The sequence below is a fragment of the Saccostrea cucullata genome, unplaced genomic scaffold (assembly GCF_032062105.1).
Source record: "Saccostrea cucullata isolate Sc308-1 unplaced genomic scaffold, CSIRO_AGI_Scuc_v1 ctg12074, whole genome shotgun sequence".
NCBI classification, from domain to species: Eukaryota; Metazoa; Mollusca; class Bivalvia; order Ostreida; family Ostreidae; genus Saccostrea; species Saccostrea cuccullata.
In genome coordinates, this window is record NW_026922708.1 from 1 (window position 1) to 19756 (window position 19756).

General features: G+C 31.3%; 1 protein-coding gene across 1 annotated transcript; it reads right to left on the bottom strand.

Moving 5' to 3' along the window:
• Positions 1 to 6: 6 nt before the first annotated feature.
• On the bottom strand, positions 7 to 13802 carry LOC134262270 (sushi, von Willebrand factor type A, EGF and pentraxin domain-containing protein 1-like; the record flags this gene model as incomplete). Its single annotated transcript, XM_062744645.1, has 13 exons — positions 13201 to 13802; positions 12012 to 12132; positions 11180 to 11290; positions 9918 to 10044; positions 9309 to 9436; positions 8155 to 8355; positions 6594 to 6779; positions 5383 to 5637; positions 4676 to 4876; positions 3346 to 3558; positions 2158 to 2634; positions 1888 to 2049; positions 7 to 144 (listed from the first exon to the last, which is right to left on the bottom strand). Coding segments are annotated over exons 1-13 (2419 nt in total), but the record flags the coding sequence as incomplete, so codon positions are not given.
• Between the last annotated feature and the right edge of the window lie 5954 nt (positions 13803 to 19756).

Sequence of the window (19756 nt, forward strand, 5' to 3'; positions counted from 1 at the left end):
TTGCACTTCCGACAGATGTTGTTATTTTGCCCTTCGGACATTGAGAACAGGATGTAGCTCCTTTTTGATCTTGGTAGTGGTTATATGGGCATCTTACACAAGGTATGAGACCCGTTTTAGAGAACGTACCAGGTCTACACGTATCTGACAAAATTCATTATAAAACAGATATGAGAAGCCCTTTTCTATAAATTACTGAATATGATCGATATTTAAATACGTAGTAACTATCTTTGATGACGTAGCATTTGTACTTGATTCCTTATGTAAGTCCCATTCAACCTTTATGAGTTTTATCTTATAAACAAACCTAATTTACTCTGAAAATCTTCCATATTATCATTCATCATTCATCTTAGTGTTTTCACTAAAATAACTTTTCCATATACATGTATATTATATGCATTTTCTTTTTGTACCAACCCAACCCAGTTCCAAAGGTACATGATTTGAACAAACTTAAATCATTGTCAATGTATTACCATGGATAAGAATATTTGCACGCAATGCGTCAAATGAACAAACTGAAATTTTCATAACTCACTGCTCGGACACATTCAAATCCTGTGACCGTGAACTTATCCAAATTCCCTTGGTAAGGGGCAGGATTTTCAAATGTTTCCTCACTTCACAATTAACTTTTGTTTCAAACAAGTGTTAAATTAAGCTTCTGACAGAAGTAGTCAACACCAAGCTTTTATATAGTTTTGTAACTTTGTAGTTCAATTTCAAATTTTCTAAAAAAAAAAAAAAAAAAAAAAAAAAAAAAAAAAAAAACATTAACTTTTAAACATTCCGACATTTTTTTTTCTTGGAATTTACTCTTGTCCAAAATAATCTGCCTCAACCAATCTTAGTTTTCTCATATTTCAGCTTGAAAGTTACAAATTTGTTCAGGCACGACTAAATTTTTTTTTATTTCTGTAAACGCATTTTTCCCCCGTAATAAAATTTTCCAGGATATATAGTTTTAATTTGTATTGACCTTCCGTCTAGCTGCCTGACTGTCTCTATCCATTTGTCTAATTGTCCACAAAAACTTAAACCTTGCTCATAACTTTCGCTTCGGTGTGGCAACAGCTTTTTTCACAGGTGTATACATGTACCTTGAGACAAAACCTTTCTTTGGGTACCACCAATTGATTTTGACCTTAAAGTTCGATTCACTTTTACAAAAAATAAATGCCTAACAATAATCTTGACCATAACTATTAATAAGCTGTAGCTAGGGATTTCATGCTTTACATGTAAATTCATTTTGACAAGACCTTTTATTTGCTATAATTTTTTTTTACCTTGACCATAGAGTTTGACCAACTTTTTAAAAACTTTAATCTTGACCATAGCTTTTGAACAGATGCTAAAAGAACTTTCATATTTGCAGGTGTTTTTCTTCTGAAAAAGCCTTCCTCTGATACCAACAGTTTTGACCTCTTGAACTTGACCTACGAGTTTGGTATGAATTTAAGAAACTATAATCTTCGCCATTAGCTGTCATACTGGGATATCAGTGTTTCACAAACACTCATCGTTTCGTTTTCCATTTTTGTTTTTCATATTGACAAATTGATGTTCAATAAAGTTGCAACCTCGAAGAGCAGATGTCTATATAATGTATCTTCTTTGAGTAAGAACATAACAGTTCGCTTCCATTAAGCTGTTTCATTTAATTTCAGCATCTATTTTCCTGACATATTTACCAATCGCAATGAAATGCAAAGACTCCATACCAGTAGCGTAATGCTGTAAACTATTCGCTACTCATATATCAGTTTCTTATTAACATTTATAGATGAATGACATAAAATAACCAAAACGGAATACATTGCAGTATGAAATAGGGAGGGTAAAATTGGTTAGATAGAAAGTTTTAATATCCTGTCATACCTTTACAATCGGTTTTTGACAAACTTCCTTTTGATATTGTTGACGTTCCCGCTGGACACTTTGTACATACTGCACTTTCTTCTGTTTCCTTGTAGGTTCCAATAAGGCAGTCAAGACATTTGCTTTCCGTAGTATCTAAGTATGTTCCAGGTGGGCATGGAACTATTAAATCAATTAGATTTTAAACAATACATCAAACAGTAAAATACAGCAATTTTTTTCAAATAATATGCATGTACTATAATAAGCATTAAAACATATATTATATACCACAAGAGATTGTTGAAGATTTCCAAATATATCCTGGATCGCATACGCCTACCATTTCATCGATCTGGAAACTTTCGGAGTCGACTTTCATATCACCGACGTCAAGAGTACCATTCATTGCACTTTCTTTTACGACATCCATGTATTTATTTTGAAGTTTTGGAACAATGTTTACGATATTCGTAGTATTTGAGCTTAGGAAACGTGTTTGTAGTTCAAATTGAACCTTAAGTGTGGTTCTTCTTACAGCAGCTCGCCTTTTTCGGTTAGATATTTCTCCACAAGAGACGGAAACATTTGCAACATTGCAGGAAATTTCATCTGGACAAATGCCATCAAACCCTCCGTTATCATTCATATCCCTTATATATGTAATAAAATTTGTTCTTATCTCCTCTTGAACTGTTTTGTTGTTGCAGTCTCCAGTGTAGTAAAAGAATTCCATCAATGTATTTGATTCAGATGGAAGTCGTTTAGCTAAAAGTAAATTTAAGAGGCACATCTTACATATCCAATCAAAATATTTATATATTGCTAATAAATAGTACTGTATAACGGGTTTTCTTGGCGGGTGTAAAATTTGGCGTTTTGCCTACTCAAAGGTATGCCAATAATTTTGGCGTAATTTATTTTAGCGGACACAGGGTTTCAGCTCTTTGTAGATGGACACTAAGAAGAGTACTGACTATTTTAGCGATTAATAATTTAGCGGACTATAATAAAAATGCCAAAATTAGCACCCCGCTAAAATTACCCGCTATACGGTAATCATAAAAAAATGCTTAAAATCTATAGAATTATAGCGTACAATATCTTCAAGTTTTTTTTTTTATTTTTGACATTGAAATTATCAATTAATAATTTAGTACGTATTAGCCTTAATAAAATACATTTTTGAAAAAATAAATCTGAAGATCTAGCATTCAGTATTTAAACGCTGTTCTATCAAGAAATCTCTTCAATTGCAGTTCTTTTTTTTAATAATTTTGCCCTATGTCCTGCCCCTAATACCCAGGGGTCATGATTCGAAGGAACTTGAATCTACACTCAAGGGGACTTCAGCTAAAGTGAAAGAAAAAACCAAACAACCAACCAAACAGAAAATGCTATCATACATGTATATATCAAATTCAAAATTAATCATTATCAACAAGAATTCCTTGGTTTACTTTTTGTATTTCCAGTTACCTGTGCAATTAGGAACAGTATTGGAGGGAATATAAATTCCCTTTGTTTCTGAGCAGACGTATCGACCAGTAAACACCTTATTATTTGAACCAACAGCTCCATTCGGGATATCATAGCCTTCCATGCATTGCATTTGACAAAATACACCGTATAACCATTCATCACATGCCATTGCACCATTGGCTGGGGCTGGAAGAGGTTCGCAGGGATTCTCTAAGAAAAAATGTTCATTTAACATATTACAATTAACTTTAGTTTCTAAAACGCATGTTTGTTCCTTATAAATTGAAAAAAAAGTTTTTTATATAAGCTGAACTATGATAGATCTTCATAATTTATACATGTATACCTTATTTTAACGCAAAAAGGCATTGGTTAATGCAGGTATTTGGTAAATGCAGGTGGTGTATTGCGAAAAGATGAAACATATGGAGATATCGAACAGTTTTCAAGATCAAAAGTGCATAAAACAATTCAAATTAGGCGCAGAGCAAACACAGACCTCCAAAACATCAGAGGTGGGATCAGGTACCATGGAGTAGTGAGCATCCCCTGCCGACCGGTCACACCCGCCGTGTGCTTCGCTAAAACACTGAATCCAAACGTCTCACTTAAACCAGGTTTGTTCAGTATTTTACAGCAATTTATTAGTATATGAGTCATGACATGCATATCGAATTAAGTTAATTTAAACACGTTTTGTTAATGATGGAAGGTTTTCGGTTTGTAATAGTTCCATTTATGTAAAACATACATATTTTTCACGTAGACATATTAACAAAGCACTATGTACACACAAACTGCAAAAAATCCTATTAAGGTTTACTATAAAAATGAAATTTTAAATCCAATGAAAACATAAGGTTCATGGACTTCATCGCTCATATTAGCACAGGTGCAAGGAAAACGCACAAATAAGTTTAGTTTCAAAGAAATCAAATGAGGATACTTCTATATTTATATAACAGATGGCTTTGCTGTTCTTGAGCAGAAGGGTTTTTTAAAGATGTTTTTCCATGTAAATTACCGTTTAAAAATATTATCCCTTTGTGGCCCCTCTCTATCCCCATGGGTCATGATTAGAACAAATTTGAATTTGAATACGTAAGGATGCTCTCAGATCAAAATGTCAAAACATCGATTTTCTGTTCTTGAAAATATTTTCCCTATATACCGGTATTTTTATGAAAAAAATTTGATCCTCCATCCTGACCCCACATTTTTTTTTCATATTGATAAAGTAAAAAAAGGTGTAAAAAAGCAGTATTTCTTCATTTAAAAAAACATCACTGCTTTCTTTATTTAATTCAAATTGGAAGGAAATACTCACTTTTACAGTATGGCATCTTTTGACCATAATTCCATTCACCTCTCACCGTTGCCTGACCTTTTTTCTCACAGAAAACGGTAGTATTTCCTACCACTTCAAAAGTTCCACAGTCTATCCGGCATTCCACACCAGAAGTTAAACCATCTGGGCAGTCTACATTCATGTACCGATCTGGAAGAATTGGCCAACCACAAGATATTTCTGAAAGAAGATGTATGTGTGATACTTTCAAAAGTATATAAGACTAGTCGTCAAAATATTTAACATACTTTTGTAGCAGCAACCATATTTGAACGCAGATTCTTACAGCTTATACAAGTACACGCTACAATGTGACTAAAATAACATTCGTCAATACAGCATACAGAAACCTGGCTCAAAGTACACAAATACTGCCCTCCTCCCAGCCAATTATATTCTCGATTGCAAGCAATATTTAAAAAATCCAAGTACTCCTCTATTTTAAGTAGCTTTCAATAAAACAGCGCGCAGATAGACACCATTCTTTCATTTGTCCTTATTATCGTTAATGACCAATGTTACCAGACTGTCTTAATTCTTAAATGACAGGATGATCTGTACCACTTGATTTAGCTATATTTAAATTTCCTAATAACAACAACAAAAAGTCGGTTCACTGACTTAACATAATACATATATCGAAATGCAACCTTTTATAGACTATAATTATAATATTGAAAACTTACCATCTACAGTAACTCGAAAATTGCAGTCATTGTTTGAATTTCCAGATGAATCAGTGACTTTGTACTTTATTTGTGTGGTTCCGACATAGAACATCGAACCATTTGGAGGACCTTCTGTCTGTTGGATCATCAAATTGCCTCCCGAGTTGTCCGCAGCTCTAGGCATGGACCAAGTGACATGTGTGTAGTTGGCACGAGCATCGGCAAACAGATTAATGTCTGAGGGACAATACACAATAATTGGACGCGTGGTATCTGTTTTGAAAAAAATAAAACATGACGTCCATTAGCTATATTCCTCACCTGTCTAATTTGGCTAGGAAAAGCAGATTTTTTTTTTCAGCTTCAAATAACAAGGGGCATGATTTAAACAAATTTAAACCTACACTTCAACAAGATGACTCTGATGTAATATGACTAATCGCCTGAATCTATATAAACTGATTATGCTTTCATTTAAATATGTCCAATTGAGGCTTTTCTGGTCTTTAAAAGAATAGTGGGTTTTGAAAAGATGGCAAAAATGTTTACACATGAATACTAGACAGAGGCTGTGACCCAAGCTCACTTGACCCTTCGGTTCAGGTGCGTTTAATATTTTTTGTTTGTTATTTTATTTAAATTTTATTCTTTCTGGTTCTCGAGAAAAACATTTTTCCTGATACAATGTACATTCGATTCCCTATTTTGGCCCCACTCTACCTCCCACGAACATAATTTAACAATTTTAAATTTATACTTTTTCATAATGCTTAACGTAAGTTTTCAGATTGTCAGGTCCATTGGTTCTTAAGATTTTTAAAGCTTTTTTTTTTATATCTAGAACTGTAGAACTTTGATTTCCTATTGTAGTCATTGTATGAAATAATTACAATCTACACATTGTCAAAAAGTTTCCGCACAAGTGTCGGGTTTTAAGCCATAGAGAAGACGAATTTTTACAATAACCTTACCTTATTAAAATTTTTAACTTTACCTAACTATCTTCCCTTGGAAAAAAGCCTAGCCCTCCATTTTCAATTTATTTTTTTTAAGAATCCCTTTTCCCAGATATGTTTTGTTCCAACTTCGTTACAACTTTTCTAAAATTGATTTCTTTATTTTAATCTCTTTCTTAATCCCTCTCAAGTTATTAATTATTGCCTGTACGAGCATTGTTACACATTTATATGCGTGAAAATATCATATAATTGCATAAGATTCAGATATACCTGCACAGTCAGGTAGTTTTGATGACCAGGACTTGTCAGCTTGGCAAATGACACTGTTGACCCCTGGTGACAAGGTATACCCCTGTTTACACTCTGCTTGGCATTTCGATTCGTATGTGTAATCTCTACAATTAACTTTCCCATTGTTCACCTTCAATTTCATGTCATGTTTGTTGCAAGTGACCTCTGAAAGTACAAAAGTGTAAACAAATTTATTAATTTTTTTTTGTATTATATATATATAAAACTCTTTTCTTTCAAATTTTCAAGGATGGAAAACAATTATTTATCAATTAAACAAAATTGGTATTCTTTTCGGATGAGTCCTTTTTTTACCTTTGATTATTTGTAATAACAATGTTGGTGTCATCAGAATGAGAAAACATGATGATCTACCTCTCAGGTCTTATATTTAGGTAAACATAAACCACGAAATTCAAATTTCATTCATATCTTTATTTATATATAAAAAAAAAATAAATAATAGCAACAGCCACCTGTGTGGCAACTCATTTAAAAGAATTAAGCTCTTTGAAAAAAAGCAAAGTGCCTAAAAAATTAACACACTTCTTAAAATTTCAAAGTGCGTTGAAAGTGTAGATCAGCATTTTTTCTTTACCACGGGGACAGTTAATACACTTATGAACACAAATTGCTAAAATCGAAATTCTTGACTTACTCGTCAGTAAAAGATACATGTAGTTTCATTTTGTTATATACAGTGTATTTCTTTTGAAAAACGTCCATGAATTAATTTACCCTCATCAAGAGCTCGAGGAGAATACACCTGTAATTATACATTTGAGATTTGCTGCCGTAAATTATTGGATTGATTTCACAATTTGCCTCAATATGTGTCAACGAGAGTAATTTTTTTTCATCGAAAGAAGGACAGTAATTATCATTGACCACTTTGAAGAAATTTTGTTTCAAAGTGCTTGAAGGTGGTCCCAAAATAAATGCACTTGGAATTCTTTTGATTTTTTTTTTCAAGTGCCCTTTTTTCAAAGTGCGTTGAAACATACCTGCTTGACTTTGTGACCCAAGCAAAACGCAAGAAGATAAGAAAAATTAATATTCGAATATCCATTATTATACAATCATTATGACTATATTTATCTGCCTTTTGGTAAAACATGTGTAGAATATACTTATTAACTCTTGAAATATGTATTTATTCGATAACAAAATACATGTAGTGGTAAAATATCAATATTAATAAAACCATAATTATTTACGTCCGTAAATACAACGTTGTTTGCATCTGTGTCATGACACATTTACAAATATAAAGGTCATCACCCATTCCCCCTAAAACTGGATAGTGTCAAAATATTTTAATAGGATAATATATTTCAACCCTCATTTTATCTGTTTGATAGCTTTATTTCGAAATAATACTCGTGTATTTTTATGAAACCCTGATTATTTGGGCATGCGTAATATGATCTTACTCTGAGCACATTCCAGCATATGTCCAAAAGGCGTAATAACAGGTATACTCATTTTCACAATCGCTATCAATTATTGAAGAATACTGAAATAAAATGATAAAACTTACTTTTGCAAGTTGGGATGTTCCCGCTAAAGGATTTGTCTGCCAAACATTCCAGTGTAATTTGTTTTACACCCGGTTTTATTTCATATCCAGTAATACATCGAAGATGACATTTGCTGCCGTAAATTATTGGATTTCTTTCACACTTTGCCTCCATATTTGCCAACGACAGTAAATTTTTATCGAAAGAAGGACATTTTATAACTGAAAAGGAATAAATTCAGAAATAAATATCGTAGAACATGAACTTGGTATCTTGTATCTACACAAATTACACAATTTTTCATTCTGTACGGTTTTCATTCTGTACGGTTTGCATGTTTAATGATATTTTGAACGATTCTTTGTTTTATTCACCCCCTTGTAAACCTTGATACCTCTATCTGGTTTATTTGTCCGTGATTTAGACAACTCTGAATTTACATTATGGTGTATATAAAGGATCTCCCATGATTTGTAGTTGGATATGATTTTTATCCAACGAGTTGTGTGTGTCTTATCCTCTAGCCTTGGCGAGAGGATAAAAACACACAACGAGTTGGATAAAAATCATATCCAACTACAAATCACGAGAAAATTCTTTTTATCCCATGTTTAATATTTCACAACTAATGTTTTACACTGTTTATAATGGACTCCACTTCATTTCCTTCATCACGCTAACGCAGAAACCATTGTGACGTCACAACTGTGGGATATTACAAAAATATCCAATTAGTCATATCCACGGGATAAAGGGGTAAACATGTGATAAATACCTTTAATGTTAAAATGCCACACATTACGCAGATTTGTTTTAGGTGTAAGAACGAAAGTTACATGACTGTTTTACGTACTAGTATTATCTGGGAAACAAATTACATGGCTTGCGTAAATAATTTCTGATTTTGTGCGTGCGCGAACAGACCATATCAGCCTTCCTTCATGTATTTATAAATCGACATTATTTTAATACATTCAAAGATTTTTTTCCCAATATTTACTATATAAAGGAATAATAAATGAGTTATACCTGTACCTGATGCCAAATAATGGTAAGCTATGGTTGAATGTAAAGATAAAAAACAATATCTACATTTTTTTTGACAACCCTCGTAAAATATCAAGATAAATCAAAGTAGAGAATCAAAATATTAATAAAATAATGACAATATTACCATTTACAGTTATTTTAAAGGGACAACTTGCACGTTCGCCATGTTTATCTGTTGCTACAAAATACCATTTTGTCTCTCCCTCACCGGCTCTGATAGGGTTAGGAATACCTGACGGTGAAGTTGTAACACTGGAAAATAAAAATGTTTAAATGTGGACACATTGATTCATATTTACCACATTTCTTTTAACTTTGCATATAAGATGATTGATATTCAACGATCAACAAGAACATGCAAATCCTATCCCCCCGGGAGGGAGATGGGTGGGTCTTAATCTAAACAACATGAGGATGCTTCCATATAAATTTGATCACTCATGTCTTTCGTATTATTCGGAGAAGAAAAGAGTTATATGTTTTTCCCTTTATATATCTTTTGAAAATTTGATTGCCTTTAGTGGCCACTTCCTACACCAGGGGATCGAGATTTGAACGAATTTAAATCTGAACAATTTGAAGATGCTGCTATATTAATATGACTGATCGTGATCTTGCTGTTCTTTATAAGAAAACTTAAAGATTTTTTTTGTAACATATGCATGCTCAACAACAAACGAAGTATACGTATTATTAAACTGTTATTTTTAGAAGTTTCAATAAAATATCTTACCCTATGGAAGGTTGTTGTCGATCAGAAGCTGTAGCCCATGGCCATGAAACATCTGCATAGTTGTGTCCCTTCTTGGCAGTCACAAATATAGGCGCAGGGCATCGTATGCTGGGAGGATCATTGAACACTAAGAACATTTATAAACAAATATACTCTTTCCGAGTTGATTTGATTCTTATATTTTCAAAAGTATAATTTCGTCATTGCTTTAATGTATCTTTGACATTTGACCAATATTGGTTTTAGTCTTTACTTTGATCAATGACATGAGGCTATGCATTTATTACCGAAATAGTTTATTATTCAAATAACGTCGCGGAATATTTTTTTCATGTCATTTTATTAACATTTATGTTATCTTTTTTTTTCCATTTTCCTTTTATTTTTCAGGTATCATTAGAAATTTTAAATATTTTGAAGTTGTGCACCCCGTATGATGTCCTAAAATCCAAATAACAAATAAATTCAAGAAAAGAAACTTATCTTAATACTTGTATACAGAATAATTAGATTGAAAACACAAGGAAGAAATTAAAACATGAACGTGCTTTCATTTAAAATCTTAAAAATGTTTACTTTAGGTTTTTTTTCAGAATTTATTGATGTGTAAACTAATGCCATTTTTCTCAAAAACTAACAGAAAAGTGCAAACAAATAAAATACTTGGTGAAAGCGCAAGTATACCTCTATCAACCGCTTCCCGAAATTCATTGTTTTTAATAAGGTACAGATAAAATAAGTTTATTATTATTACATTTCCGTTCTGAGAAACTAAAGCACATTTTAGTCATGATATTGTACAGAAAATATTTTCCCATCTGCCTCTACATTGTTAAGTCCCTTTAATGGAGTTTTAAATACTCAGTGTTTCAGAGGAATTGCAATATTTGAATAGTAAAAGATTGTACGTACAAATTATATGTGTGCATTATGCTTTATTTTTTTTTTTCAAATTTAAAGCACTCATTTTCACATTAGGAATCGACCAAAAATATACATAAAAACGGTGTTATTCATAAAAACTGCATACAAAATGTGTTTAGCAAATATTTTCATTTGATAAAATTCTATTTTAAACTATGAATGTTTTATTTTTAAAAATATATTTTAAAAAAAAATAAAAATTCTCAAACAATTCTCATTTATTTCTTGAAAATAATGTATAATCATTTCCAACAACGTGCGTTTTTTTTAAAAAAGAGATAGTAAAAAAAAAGAATTGATATTATCAGGCATTCCTTGTCGAAGAATAAATAAGTTACCTTTCTCACACATAAATATACAATAAATTCCCAACGTCAACACACTTAACACGACAGCGCCTGCCCTTTCACCAGGAGTGTAGACCCGCCTCTTTACACGAGGAACCAAATCTGATACATCAAACATAAACAATGTACAATCTTTCGTTTAAAAAAAATCATCAGATAAAATAAATCAACTATAACATGATCATATAAATGTTCGATGACTGCACTCAGGGTTCTGCATGATTTGAAATTTAACTGTTGCAGAGTTAATGCGATTAGGCACTTATATTTGCGGTATTTTTCGCGATCGAATTCGCAACTAAACAGCTATATATACGTTATAATTAAATAGTATAAATCCACAAACACTTTCTGGAATCACCAACCCTTTTCACAAATGTATAAATATATACTTCGCAATTCCTCAAATGCAGTCATCCTTCAAGCATTTAAGCCTAAATTAAACAATAAAATTCTTTCTTTGGTTGTTGGTACGAGAATGAATGTCGCAGCTGTTGCAGAAAAAATACATGTTAACCCGCGTAAGCGGGTTATGTAATTTTTTTCTGCAATAGCTGCGACATCCATTCCCGTACTAATAACCAAAGAAAGACATTTTATTGTTTATATTTATATCTGTTTAAATAATCTCTTAAAGTAGAATTAAAAAGATTAATTATTGTATCAATTATGCGAACGTCTTTGTACGTTTCATTGATGAAACAGTCACTGATCAAGAAACCTGTACAGGTGAAATATGCCTAGTGTATTTCATGCATTGATAAACACAATGGATTTTCTTAAGAAATAAAGGAGAAAATATTTAGTGGATGTAAATATTTACCTTTAGACGAAATATTTTCACCACATTGTCCATTCAAACAATTGTTATTTGACGTTATAGACTGATCTTCCTGTTTGAATTTCTCTGAGGGCCTTTGCTGTTTACCGAAAGGACATGGTTCCTAGGAAAAACAATCTACATTGATATAATAATTATATATACATGTACCATTGTCACATCAAAGCCAAAAAAGTCACAGTCGAACAATAGTTAACATTTTTATTTGCGTCAATTAAAACAGCTTCTCAAAATTAGGAAATGCTGAACGATCGAATCATTTGGTTTAAAATTATGCAAATATATCAATGTTCAGATAACGGTTTGTTCAATTTTGCTTCCCGAATCCCATAGGGGATAACATGGGTCGATAAGATACCTAGTTATGGTATTTATGTCCACAGGAGTTTGCGTACCTATCAATTTTACCACAGGAGCTTTACCGAAATTTTCTGTAAATTAAAAAAAAAACCGGAATACTTAAGTTATTACGTATTTTCAGTAAATAAAAAAATACGTAATACCTATAATATATATATGCATTACGTTTTTTTTTAAGTTTACTGAAATTTTTCCGTAAAAATGATAGATACGCGAACTCCTGTAATATGTCCAACAGTTTATAAAAGAAATTGAAGGAATGTTAAGTTTCTATTTGAGGTAAGATTTAAGATTCCTTTTCCGATCCCTTGTCATCATTTCCAAACTGTAAACCTTTATTTAAATACAAGTTGTCCGGTAATGGACTTTTACGAGGAGCGCTGACTTTTACAGTTGACGCTTACTTTTACACTAGGGCTATGTACGGTAGCTCCTTTACGATATAAATATTTAGCTCAACATTTAAATAAACGGAAATAACGGTTATTTCAATGCACGTATAAGCTGTCCTTGAAGAAAACGACAACGACCCTACCCTCAGCTCCCGGTCTTCACATGTTAGTGCCCCTAACACCATACCTATGACCACAAGAAAAGTTTTCTTATGCATTATCAATTCTGTACTTCCGTACATGATACAAGTTTAAATGTCCAAGTAAACGTCAACTGTAGAAGTCAGTGCTTCTCGTAAAAGTCCATTAATAGTAACCCTAGTTGACAAAGATTCTACTTTTAATATATAATTTTGAGAAAAATCTGAACTTCATATTCTTATCATGTTTTCTAAAGAATATAAGATGTATTTGCTTACCGATAAAGGGTCCTCCTCTTGGATCAAATATATCACATTAATTTGCAGTAAGCAAAGAAAGACAAATGCAAGTCTTCGGTGCTGAGGGATAAATTGCATACCTTCAGGAAAAAAATAATCAGGTTGTGCTATCTAATGTACGAGGGGTAATAAAAAATTTCGCAAACTATCTCTATATCTACAAACCACAATTCAGATTAGAATAAAATGTTGCACAAATATGACCATACACAAGTTATAGAAATAGCATGTAAGCTGAATAAAGTTTTGCTCCTTGTTTGTGACGTCACAATGTGAAAATGACGTCACTATGTAGATCGCTTGTGACAAGACTTGGAAGTCTCAGTCCTTCGTGTTCAACGAACGACTGTATAAAATTTAGGGTGTATCTTGGAAATTTCCTAGCAGTAGCGTATAATAATTTATATACAGTTAATTAAGACAAAAGACTTCCTAGAAATTTAATCAATGATTGGATTGATCGTTTGATTGAGAGAAGGGAGATGATTGAAAATGATATATGTTCTGTTGTCCAGTGAAAGCAAGGTTAAAAGAGATGTGTTTATAATAGTAATCAATTTGTTAGGAAAGAACTCCAATTTACAGTTCAAAAAATAGTTAAATATCTTAGCAGTATTATAATCAATAAATGCATAAGATATCGTTTTAGATTTTATACATAATATATATATATATATATATATATATATATATATATATATATATATATATATATATATATATATATATATATATATATATATATATATAATAAAAAGGAGATATTCATTTTGTTTCCACCTTGGATATTTACATTGCCAATGTCTTTGTCCGAGATTGTAAATGTACTTTTTTTCCCCATCAATGTATTAGCGCGGTTCCAAAAAAAACCACGTGCAGGGCGGAACAAACAGAGAAGCAGGGTTTGGAGCACGTGGATTGGCGGAATCAAAGCTTGTAAATATAAGGAAAAACTGTCAGATTTTTCAATTTCATGAGATTATCAATCGTTTGGCTTGCGTGATAATTTTATGCATAAAATTATCACGCAGGCCAATCGATTGTTCACATCATGAAATCGAAAAATAAGACAGTTATTCCTTAAATATGGTCGCCATGCTCCTTTTGGGAAAGGGTATTCTTATCCATCTATTCTGTTGACGAAATATAATTATTTCTGACAAATGAACTGTTCTTGTTATAAAATTAATTTCCTTGGAAAGAAATATTATAGAATCAGAAAAACTCTTCCAGCTTTTGTGACAGAACGGTACGGAGCAGGTCACTTGACCGCCTGTATCACGTGATTCGCGCTTCATGCGCAGAACGGTGGCAGATGCACAGGGCTAGTTTATAATATAATCAATCCTATTTTTTTTGGGGGGGGGCAGGGTATTCAACTAAATTTTTGATCACCCCTTGTAATCCTTCACATGAGAAACTACCTAAGATATCTTTAATTTATACATATAAAGCGAGACACAAATGTAGCAATCTGTACTTCAAAATTAGTCTTTGATATAAGCAAAAATTAATTTAATTTCGCTATATTGTCACAGTGGTGCATATAATAAAAAGCGTAATAACACTTTTGCGAAATGAATTATTTGTAATATTTAAAATGTTTTTAAACATATTAACATGTATGATTTATTTTCTTTTCCACAATTACCGTCTTTAATCATGGAGAAGTTACAGCTGACGTTTGAAGTACACATTCTACATCATTATCTCACTGTAAGCGGCCACGATAAGAATTTCTCCATGCTGAATAACCCTTTTATAAGAAGAGAAATGTATTTGGAATGTTTAAGATGAAGTTTTTGTTATGCAGTTTAATATTTAAAAATAAATCTTGAATACTGATTATGACTTCGAACGTTACAAACAAATATGAGATAATCATCACCTTCAACTTACTTTCAACTTGATTTTCATCAAGAGCTATAGCATCGGCTTCAAAGGATAACAGAATAAGGTTTGACGCGCAGCATATTTTTTCATAAATGATTTTTATGTCAAATCATGATATGAAGAAATTTTAACATAGAGGATAGAAAAAAGCAATGATTTATTATCACAGCATTGAATTAAAAAAAATTGATGTATATGAAATTTTTAATTAGTGTCATACTTATCAAATTCATATTGAAAAGCACAATGAAGCGCTGGTTCCGAAATTTACATTGTTGTACGTAGTTGTAAGAAAAGAATACATCTATTAGCAAGAGTGATATTTCTTGTGATGAGCATTAAGGGCGGCGACTGGGGTTTTATTAAGTGAAAATTACAATAGCGAAACTCTTTATTTTTATACTATATATAAATTACATTGAATCGAGTGTACATGCCAAGTTTGGGGAAAATCTACCGTCCAGAAATTTATAAGGGACTGTCTCAAAATACAGATACATTTACTATAGGATTATATAGAAAAGTGCCATTTTTGGCAATTTTCAGGAAATGATACAAATACTGCAATAGACTTTTTGCTCAAACTATAAGTATGATGAGTGACACTATATTGTACATTAAATGTAAGAAACACAAAATTCTACCGTCGTGTTTCCACCAAAAGTTAACGAATTTTCCTGTTTTTATACACTACTACAGAATATGAAGGATACAAAGGATGTATACAAAAAATAATGAAAATTAAGAGAAGATTCTCAAATTTAGATTAAGTTTTAAATATCAGGAGCATATATTTATTACTTTTTCTTTTATAACATTTTTATTACAACTTCATTAAGAGATTCACATTATCATAACGTCGAAAACACAATTTTTACGACGCCAATTTACCTATCAGTTGAAATATCGTTTTAAATATCAGATGTATGAAATTGTAATTAAATTTTTCAACCTATAATTTCTTCATTTTATCATTTTATTTTAATAAGTGAAAAAAAATTGCTTGTAAATAGTAAATAAGCTACATTTTACTATGATGCGCGAAATATTGCGCAATGGAAACTACAGTCGGTCCCTTTAACTGAAATATATTCTATACAAAAATTTACACACATTTTAATATTATTGTTACATTTTAAATAGCTTATAAAGTTAAAATAATCAGATGTACCCGTCACAAGCATATGTTTCGGTAATAGAAAAACTTAACCCGCAGTATAATGATAACACGTACATGTACTGTTATTATACTATGGTTTAATTTTTTTAAAAGAAACAATTGCATGTGTTAAAGATCCGTACTGAAATTTATGAAAAGTACCTTGAAGTTCAGCCACTTCTATCTTATTCTAATTTTCTAGGTATTTCTAGGTAACTCGATGGAAGAACAAATAAACTTTTGTTTACATCCTCCATTGCACAACGCAACACAAATAACGCGCTACACGCTTCAAGCTGCTGTAACTGTACACTCAGCCTCTAATTGAAAGGAGGTGATTTGGGTGCATTAAGAGAGTTTTCTATATTCCAAGGTCAAAGTCAGAAATTCAGAACCCAGTTGTAAATATTAAAAGTTTAATATATTACAGCTTGGTTAAAGTGGGATTCCACAAAAAAGAAAAACAAAGAGCAAACTTAGGTAAAGTCAAAATTTTATACTTGTACATGCATGATTTTTATGCATTATCATCTAGAAAATAAATAATTGAGCACAAAAAAAATATTAAATTTTGTAAAAATTCGAATATGGGATCTCTTGCATTATAAAGAAAAATTAATATGACATTAACCAAATATTTAATTAAATGGTTTATTGAGAAAGAAAATACTTACCGATTATATCTGCTTTGAATCACTGAAATACGTAGAAAATTGAATAAGACTTTGATAACGATCTTCGCAAGCACGGAAAGCTTATACACATGTACATAGTTGCGTACAAAAACAAATTTTGGTGGCAAAGATTGATTTAATTCAAATTTCTTCTTTGAATTCATATTTGTGATTTCTTTATACGCTTGGGTATGCTTTTTATGTTGAAAATGGATCTATAAAGGAGAATGCTTTTCCAAAGGACCCCCTCCAAAAAATTGTTTACAGTTAATATTAACTTTTTTTTTATTTCCCTGCTAAAGTGTTGTTACTGTTATCATATATTTGTTTACTTTCAGTGTTGCATGTACATGTGCCCTAATTAACTGCCACCTACAGAAAATACAACTCTAAAAAGGATCTATGGGAAACAAATTGATAAAAATAACAAACAACAATACATATTTTTGAAACATTGATGCCCTGTAAGGCAGCTTATAGCTGAACCCAAATGCAACGGTTCTTGCAGTATGTGTTTTTTTTCTGTTACCTATTATATTTAATTATGTTTGTTATTAACAATTACACTATGTGTTTATATATTTTGGCTGTTTTGTCATTTATTCATTAAAGCAATATGAGCTGCAAGTATGTCAAATTTTTTGCTGCAATATTGTACATATTAACTATTTAAATGACAAAAAAAAAAGAACATTTATAAATTTCTATTCATCAGAACTAATTATCAGCTTTGATTGAAGCAAAATTACATTACTATAGTCCTGGGCAATATTGATTTCTTATAAAAATACTATACATTCCTTTCTTCTGAAAACAAAAATAATTCTTTATATTAGTCTAATTAAACATGACCTTTAAAAGTACATACAGCATATTTTGATAGCAAAATTAATTTCTCCAAAATGCAGCTCATATTGCTTTAATAATGACCATTCTAATTCCAACCTTGCGTTTCATTTAATTTTGTCAAACAGAGCACCGTCATGTCAGTTAATATCCAAAAATTTAATACAGATTCATAACATCTGTCATTTAAGAAAGGAATTTCAAGCACAGCAATGTTCATTTCATACATGTTTTCATAACTTAAACATGTTGTTCATTTCAGTCACGTTGCTGCGCTGAATGCATTTTGTAGCTTTGCAGACAATTTTAATACAAATATTTGAAAAGAAGTACGTTAGCAGGAAAAAAGGTATAAATAAAACGCTAAATACTTTTATATTCGTGCAAAAAGCAGGAGCTAATTATGAGGACTCACATGTAATTATCATATGACCCTTAAATATTCGTAGTTGTTTCAATATTTATTGTTAATCCTTACAATAACAGAATTTTTAAATGTACAGTTTGAAAAATTAGTTTTCCTACTGATTTCCTAAAATCTAAAATATATATAATATTTGTAGCATCCTACATGTACATACCTATGATCTAAGCAGCTGACAACCCCTGAGTTCCTTATTAAAATCATAGTACATTCATCTAAATGTCATTTTCGCAGAAAAGTCTGTTTTTATTGAATAAGGGCATTAACACTCCTAAGTTCTGGTACATTCACATTCATTTTTTGGTCATTTAAAAAAAAGGTTTGTTGCTATTGATCAAAGTCATCAACATTTTCGTCCTCAAAGTACATACATTTAAGTTAAGCAGTCAGTATTAGCTAAAATTAAACAAATGTAACAATGCTAACTCACCTTTAACCGACGACAAAGTGATCTGGGTTCTTCAGCAGTAAATGAATGTCTACGAAAGTTAACACACTGACTAATTAAAGTTACGCGTCTAAATAACAACGGAAAGGGGATGCGATTTTCAACAGAAAAATATACCCTTGACCTCCTTTCTGTTTATCGAATCAACGAAGAATCTTTTGTGAGCTGCATGATTTCCTGCATGTTTATTCTAGATCTGATATTGAAAAAAATAAGTGCGATCAGGTAATGTAAATTATCTTGTTAAGTTTACTATTAATAATATTATGTAATAATAAGTGGGATTTTCAGATGCGCCAAGGATTGCATGCAGTAAGTACGAATAGTAGTTTAAGTAGTAATGTTTTGAACATGTACATGTACATATATGTGAATTGATCTGAATTTGGAACGTGCTTCGGTCAATCTATTGTTTCTAATCTAAATGAGTTGTATCTTTGAATATAAATATGTTTATGAATTATGAATTTCTCATCTTTAGAGATTTAGACTTGTTTTTTTCCCCTGTCATTTTCGATAAAAGACACGTTTTCTTAGTCTACCAGTCATAAATTTCTGAAGTACAGTTTATAGCGGCCGATAATTTTTAATTAGGAATATTGTATGTCATGTTGTACAATTTGTTTTATTTGTAAATTGACATATTACAATTAACAATTAAAACTGGTATTTATATGATATCATGTACATGTACAATTATAACACAGACAAATTTCAAAAGCGGAAAACATTCTTTTGTGTGATATGAAAATTAATTCAGATACATAAAACAGCTCTGACCCCCCAAAAAATAAGCCAATATCAGTTCTTCGATAATTTGTTGAAAAACTACAACATCTAATAATAAATATAAGAGAATCAACTGCTCTCAATGAAGCTTCTGGAATATCAAAACATCTTGTAAATGCCAAGGCCGTAACTACCATTGAGGCAAGTGAGGCAAATGCCTCACTAAATTTTTAGAGTTTTCTTAAAAGTGAAAAAAGTTTTATATTGAAGTTATGAGCTGTGTGTTTCGTCGTGCTGAATTTATATTTTTAAATTTTTGTTCATCTCACCAGATACATCATTTTCATTTAGAACGCATGTAA